Below are 7,500 nucleotides of genomic sequence, written 5' to 3' on the forward strand. Positions count from 1 at the left end.
GTCGAAGTACTCCGTGCCCTTGACGATGACCAGGTGGGCGGGGAAGTTGACGCCCCACGCCAGCGTGCTGGTGGCGATGAGGACCTGTGGCGGGAGTCATGGTTACGACAGGAATGGTTACCACACACACACACAAAAAATGCAACATGGACATCGGCGCATAACCTCTGCCAAAATGAGTTTTTCACAAAACGACATACAGTATATGTCATTTGAGACACACGCGACAGTGTCTGCACACTAGGGCTGCTCGATTATGGCAAAAATCTTAATCACGATTATTTTGATTGATATTGAGATCACGATTATTTAACACGATTATTCATAGATTTTTTTTTTTATCCAAAGTTTTTACATTTTCTTAACATATCAAATTATACACTGACTTTGATAACAATTAATTTATTAAATGTTGACAGAGGCTTTTCTTTTTAACAATGTTCTTTGGATTAGATACATTTCTCCCATGGGAGACAAATTGTGAACCTTGACCTTGATAAATAAATAAATAAAAGTGCCAAAACTGATAAATAAAAAAGCTTCAAAGCACCGCCACCACCACAGAAGAAGTAATAATTTCACTATAGGACAGAACGCGTCTAAATAAGTTATTTAATGGTAGCACCGAGGCTTCAAAACCCAGCATTTGTTAAAATAGACCTCTTTGCTTAGGTAAGTGAAGTTTCATGTTTATCTGACACTTGTAAATATGAGCGCCTCTCCTAACTAGGCCAACACCGATTTATTTTGATGGCAAAGTGAATGGACCGGCAAAGGACTGTTGTCTGGCATGAGCGAGCGGAATGCGACAACGGGACTGAGAAGGGCTACTTTGAGGGGCAGCTACGACTGCGTAGCAAATTTTACACACCTGTCAACTTGGTCCAAATCTGTCTCTGCGAACCCATAGTGTTTCCACACCACTGACGTAGTTTTAGCTCTCTTGTCCACCAGCGTCTTTCTGCTGCCATAATCTTCTTCTTGTCGTGTTTTGTTCAAGAAGAGCATGCGTGCGCCTCGCTTGACAACTCGTTTCGCTCTGAACTAAAGTGTTTGTTTTGGGGCTTTGGGGGGGTGGGGGAGGGGTCAAGCACAGTATAGCTCTGCAGTGTAGGGTGCACTTGATTTGTGCAAAATCGCTTTATGGCGATTATTTTCTTTTAATGATCGTTGACAGCCCAAATCTTAATCTAGATTAAAATCCGATTAATCGAGCAGCCCTACTGCACACCAAACAAACTTGTCATACATGAGCACCAACTGTCTCCCATTTCCATGCCAGGGTGTTAGCTGGATCTCTGGGTCTCCTGAGTACTCTACCTGGATCTCTGGGTCTCCCGGGTTCCCTACCTTGGATCTCTGGGTCTCAGGGGTACCCTACCCTGGATCTCTGGGTCTCCCGGGTTCCCTACCTTGGATCTCTGGGTCTCCTGGGTACTCTACCTGGATCTCAGGGTCTCCTGGGTACTCTACCTGGATCTCTGGGTCTCCTGGGTACCCTACCTGGATCTCTGGGTCTCAGGGGTACCCTACCCTGGATCTCTGGGTCTCCCAGGTACCCTACCTTGGATCTCTGGGTCTCCTGGGTACTCTACCTGGATCTCTGGGTCCCCTGGGTACTCTACCTGGATCTCTGGGTCTCCTGGGTACCCTACCCTGGATCTCTGGGTCTCCCAGGTACCCTACTCTGGATCTCTGGGTCTCCCAGGTACCCTACTCTGGATCTCTGGGTCTCCCAGGTACTCTACCTGGATCTCCGGGTCTCCTGGGTACTCTACCTGGATCTTGCAGTTGACGAAAAGCTCCTCTGTGGTCCTGCGGTCCCTCTCGTGCAGACCGGCGTGGTGCATGCCGATCCCGAATGCCAGCGTCAGCTTCAGGTTGGAGTCCCGCACCGTGGCGATGATGTCCGTCATCTGGCAAACACCCCCCCCCCCCCCCCCCCACACACACACACACACGAGACCCCACCCCACCGAGTTATTTCACGCGGGTTAACAACACACACGCTGGGTTGTTTTATCAGCCAAACCCGTCGTCGCACTTCGCCTCGACGCCTGATAGGAGGCCGGCGAGCGAGAGCGAGTTGTGGGGTCTCGCTTCGAACCGGAGCCGGGGAGGTTCGCGTGCGGGCCGAGGGGCCGTCCCACCTGCCGACGTGGGGTTGGCTTTTATCCGCCCGTGCGGATACTTCCGTCTTGGGTTTAGTGCCAAGACGAATGCGATATTGCATGGCAATAAAAGTTCCTGCATTTGAAGATTCTCTCTCGACTTCACGGGCGAGTAAGAGCGCAAGAGGGAGAGAGAGGGAGAGAGAGGGAGAGAGAGGGAGAGATAGAGAGAGAGAGAGGGAGAGAGAGAGACATAGAGAGAGATAGAGAGAGAGAGAGATAGAGAGATAAAGAGAGGAGAGAGAGAGAGAGAGAGAGGAGAGATACTGTAGAGAGGAGAGAGAGATAGAGGAGAGAGAGAGAGAGAGAGAGAGGAGAGAGAGAGGGGAGGTCAGACAGACAGAGAGAGAGGCAGTGAAGGAATGGATAGAGCTGTCTTGGGCCAGAGAGAGGAGGTAGGGGTGGTGTGGTTGGAGGGGGGGACCCCCGCTGTGAGACAGGCAGCTAGCGTCGGCCGCCTGTCAATCACACAGCGGGGACCCCAGCTGCCGCTCGCCCCAGTGCACACTAGAACGGCAGGGAGCAGCATATATCACAGGAACACACACATATACGGGATTATAAGTCGGACACAAACGCGCGTGCATGCACGTACACACACACACAGGCGCATGTGGCCTGGACTCAACAAACAGGACAGGCTGGGAGGTTTTGATGCGGGGTGTGTGTGTGTGTGTGTGTGTGTGTGTGTGCGCGCGCACGTTTTTGTGTCTGACTTATAATCCCGTATATGGCGCTCTATAAGCCACAGTAGGCGGGGCATCATAAAAGATGGATATTAACATGTTTTATGAGGCTGGTCGATTTTCACTAGGGGGGGAAATATACAGGCCTGACATCAAAACTACACTCGTAAAAATGCCTCTCACACACACGCACGCACACACACACACACACACACACACACACACACACACACACACACAAACTAGCCATTAATATATGTGCCAGAACAATTTCTGCCAAAACAGTTTACCTGATACATTTCCTCCTTATTTCTTGCAGAGCGTGATACTTAGTAGTGCAGTGTGTGTGTGTGTGTGTGTGTGTCTCTGTCTTAGAAACACACATTGAGGAGTGTAATTACAGACCTGGTCCAGGGTAATTGAGTGTTGTAATAATATTATAATACAATAATATGTGAAATGCAAAACCCTAAAGAGCCATGTGCTCCCATCTTGAAATGATCTGAAGGCAGGCAGAGACAGTATAATGGAAGATGACACAGGCTTTTCCGGCAGAAGTTGGTTTGAATTCCCACTGTAATTACAGTAAAACCAGTGCTTATGGAGAAACAAGGAATCCCAGCACAATTTAGACTTGAGGATGAGGGAGGAGAGGAGGAGAAGGAGGAGGAGAGGGAGGAGAGGAGAAGGAAGAGAGGAGAGAGAGACAAAGAGGGTTGTAGAAGAAAGGAATGGAACGGATGTGAAGGAGAAGAGGAGGATTTACGAGGAAGAGGGCGAGGAGGAGGTGATACACATGTGGAGAGACAGACAGACGGACAGGCAGACAGCCAGACATTCGGTTAGACAGACAGGCAGACAGACAGGCAGACAGACTGCAGGCAGACAGATAGACAGATAGACAGACAGACAGACAGACAGGCAGACAGATAGAAAGGCAGACAGACAGCAGGCAGACAGATAGACAGACAGACTTTTCCATAATGTTAGCCCATTTCCATGGCTTTATTTAAGTAGTTTATCTTATGCTCACGCTACAGGATATTGAAAATCCTAACCGATATCGAAATTGGGTTGCATCACGCACATAAGGAGAATCTTAACAGATGTTCTTCTTGTGAATCTCAAACAAGCACACACTGCAAGATTGGAAAATAACGGCTCATCACACACTACAGGATCTTATCGTGCCCACGGGAGCAACGAACCATTGGTGTCGCCGTCTCGCTTGTAAAGTAGTGATGTAATAATCTTAAATATCAAACATGTCTGATATTATCGGGGCCGCCCCGATGGGTCAGCAAGCCGATCGGGAGGTATAAGAATGGATCTGTAAACCCCTCACATTACCAGATCATCTGGGCCGAATATCGGTACCGACCAACGTTCCAGACCAGATGCCTCCTCCGATTGTCGGGAGGGCTGAATCTGGGATAAATCGGCCCCAAAATCCTGTAGAGTGATCCCGGCATTGCTCCAGTGTGCTATATTCTAAAGACAGGCAGCGTAGCAAACATGTAGCATGGAGTATGGAATGGATTTGGGTCTCTACACACAGTATACACCTCTACACACAGCTCCGTTCCACATTCCAGGGCACCTCTTCTCTCTACACACCCCCATCCGAAGGCACACTGTAGTAAGATCCTCGTTATGGCGGCCGTATTCTTATATTTTCATCTGGCCTGGCATTGGCCAGGTGAATGTCAGCGTTAGCCCGGTGTGCGTCGCGTCACACACAAAGTTTCGACGGTCACGCCGGCCTGCACAGAGCAGTGCTCGATTTTAAATCGTTAATACGGGGGAACGCATTTCATGTAACGCTAGACGTGTTTTGGGATTTTTTTCCGGGGGGAACGCCGCCAAAAAAAAAACAGTGTACAATTCAAAACATTTCAAAAACATTCTGTTAATTCCAAACCATGTCCAGGCCTGGAAAACCAAGATAGTTTGTTTTTTTCATGTTAGAGCTTTTCCAGGAATTCCCTGAGGGTGGCGTGGGAATCCTGGACAGATGTTCCGAGGAGCGCAGGAAAGAGGACGAGGAAAGAGACGAGCGGACGGAGGGAGAGAGAGAGAGAGAGAATCGACAACGCCGCGTCACGCTGGCTCTCCCCCCCGGCTTAGTGTCGGCGTCGGCGGTGGTGATGATGGCGTCGCGGCTCCCGGGGGGCCTCACCTCTCTCTCGTCCTGGTGCAGCCACTGTTTGGGGTCGTCCTCGGTGGCCAGGAAGGCGATCAGGTCCAGGGCGGTGAGGCGGGTCTGGCGCCGCGACGACACGAAGATCAGAACGGGCTTGGCTGGGGAGTGAGTCCGAATGGCTGCAGAGGGAGAGGGGGCGCAGGACAACATGCTCACTATGTGAGAACGGATGACGTGTGTGTGTGTGTGTGTGCATCATGGTGTACCTTGGAACACGTGCGCGCGTGCAACTGTCATGGTGTACTGGGGAACACGTGTGTGTGTGTGTGTGTGTCATGGTGTACCTCGGAACACGTGTGTGTGTGTGTGTGTGTGTGTAATGGTGTACCTCGGAACACATGTGTGTGTGTGTGTGTGTGTGTGTGTGTCATGGTGTACCTTGGAAGACTGGCTTGTTCATGCTGGCCATGCGAGGGCAGTAGTGCTGTCCAGGGAAACCCTGGATATGAACCTCCAACGGAACAGGACGCACCGAGGGGCGGAAATTAAACAGACCCACCTAGAACAGAGAGAGAGAGAGAGAGAGAGAGGGAGGGAGATGGAGAGAGATGGAGAGAGACAGAGAGAGGGATAGAAAGAGAGGGAGAGAAAGAGAGGGAGAGGTAGAGAGGGAGAGCGAGAGCGAGAGAGTGAGGGAGAGAGAGTGAGGGAGTGGGAGAGAGAGGGAGAGAGAGGGAGAGAAAAAGGGAGAGACAGAGAGAGAGGGAGAGAGATGGAGAGAGAGAGAGGGAGAGAGATGGAGAGACGGAGAGAGGGATAGAAAGAGAGGGAGAGAGAGATAGAGAGAGAGGGGAGAGAGAGAGAGTGAGAGAGAGAGAGAGAGAGAGAGAGAAGGAGAGAGAGAGAGTCAGCTGAACTGAGCAGCAGCTGGCAGCCAGGCCCATCTGGGTAAACTCAAGTGTCGTCCCTGTGCCCAGCGGCCCCCCCGCCCCCCCCCAGCCCCCACCCCAGCCTCCCAGAGAGGCCGGCCGGGGCCAGGCTGGTCGTAGGCGCGGTGCTGTACGCCTTGTGGGCGGGGCGGGCGCGTGTGCGCACATATCTAACGGACCCGGATAATGGATTGGCAACTAAACACGGCCGTCAGGTCCAAACAGCGGTCGGGCCGGGCAGATTTATGGATGGACAATCTGTCTACCAGGGGGTGTCGCGCCGCAACCGTGACACAACGTTTACACAACCAACCCCCAACGGCTCAACCTGGAGAGAGAGAGAAGATTGGGGGGGGTTGCTCGGCGGACGATGGCGTCACAGCTTGGTGAATAGGCTTGGACGTTACATTTTGCTGGCAAGCAACAAAAAAATAAAAAATAATTTCAATTGGGGGGAAAAAACACAAAAAAAACAACAACAATAACCAAGCACCGGAAACCAAAAAAGCAACATCACAAAGGCTTGATTTCCGTGGCCCATGGGGGTTTGTGGGCGTACAGGGTTTATGTCTGCTGTACGTTGCCCGCTGGGTCACTGGGCCGGTCAGCCGGGGGGCACTGGGGGGAGGCGGTGGGGGGTCCGGTCTACCTCCTCTATGATATCATCCTGATATCCCCCGTCTGATATTCGCTGACTGGCCCCGGTTCGCCGTCCGCGCCGCCGCACGCCGCCGTGCATCCTGATTGCCGTCTCTAGCCGAGCGTGGCTCCCTGGGAAACACGACCCCGGGGGGGTTTACTGGGGCGGAACCAGAACACCGTTCCCCCGGCCAAGAGGGTCCGCTTATCCTAATAACTCCCATTATATACATTTAATCAAATGTGAAAGGGGGAGGGTGGAGGGGGGGTAGACGAACCGGGAAAACAGTTGGACACCAAAATAAAAAAAGATGATGGTTTGTGGTTGGCTTCGCCACAGAAACGCTCTCGTTACGGAAACCCGACCCGACTGTATACCCAGGAAAAAGGGGGCCTTCGCCAGGAACGCCGCATCCGAGACGCAGGGTCAAAAGGTGAGCGGATGATACCGGGGGGGGGGACTAAGGCTGTGCGCCCACCAACGAGCTGTATGTAGCTGAACAGCGCCAAGCTTACAGCTGCGTAGAGCGCACTAGAGCCGGAGTTTAGAGCTGGGCTAGGCTACTGTTTTAAAGCTAGGTTAGCAACGAGTGTCGTGTTTTTTCAGACTGCAGATTAACTAGTCAAGTTAAGATAGCTAGCTAATGCTAACGTTCGCTGTCACGGCAGTTTTGCCAAAAACTGACCGCTGTCATCATCAGAACAGCCTTTTACAGCCTGCGTTCTAGCTCAAAAACTTTTTTCAACTGCAAAAAAAGCCTAGAGCTCATGGCGCTGTAGCGCTAAAAAGCGCTTAGAACACAGCTATAGTGCCCTAGAGCGCATTACCCATTGTAAATAATGAGAAAACAGCGCCAGTTCTAAAATATAGATCCCCGGTGGACACGCACCCTAACGGTTCTGGTCGTGGTCCGGGGTATAAGAGGGCCCTC

The 7,500-nt window shown here is 51.5% G+C and overlaps 1 protein-coding gene across 1 annotated transcript in view; it reads right to left on the bottom strand.

Moving 5' to 3' along the window:
- Positions 1–7,500, bottom strand: part of ascc3 (activating signal cointegrator 1 complex subunit 3) — a 117,999-nt gene that overhangs the window by 18,512 nt on the left and 91,987 nt on the right. Inside the window, exons 29-32 of the mRNA XM_084441573.1 lie at positions 5,439–5,559; positions 5,037–5,179; positions 1,779–1,916; positions 1–84 (exon numbers count right to left, since the gene is read on the bottom strand). The exon at positions 1–84 is cut by the window's left edge and continues 37 nt beyond it. Of these exons, the coding sequence (XP_084297699.1) occupies positions 1–84; positions 1,779–1,916; positions 5,037–5,179; positions 5,439–5,559 (486 nt within the window). The remainder of the gene's footprint in view (positions 85–1,778; positions 1,917–5,036; positions 5,180–5,438; positions 5,560–7,500) is intronic.

This window comes from Borostomias antarcticus (genome assembly GCF_949987555.1).
Source record: "Borostomias antarcticus genome assembly, chromosome: 8".
Taxonomy (NCBI): Eukaryota; Metazoa; Chordata; class Actinopteri; order Stomiiformes; family Stomiidae; genus Borostomias; species Borostomias antarcticus.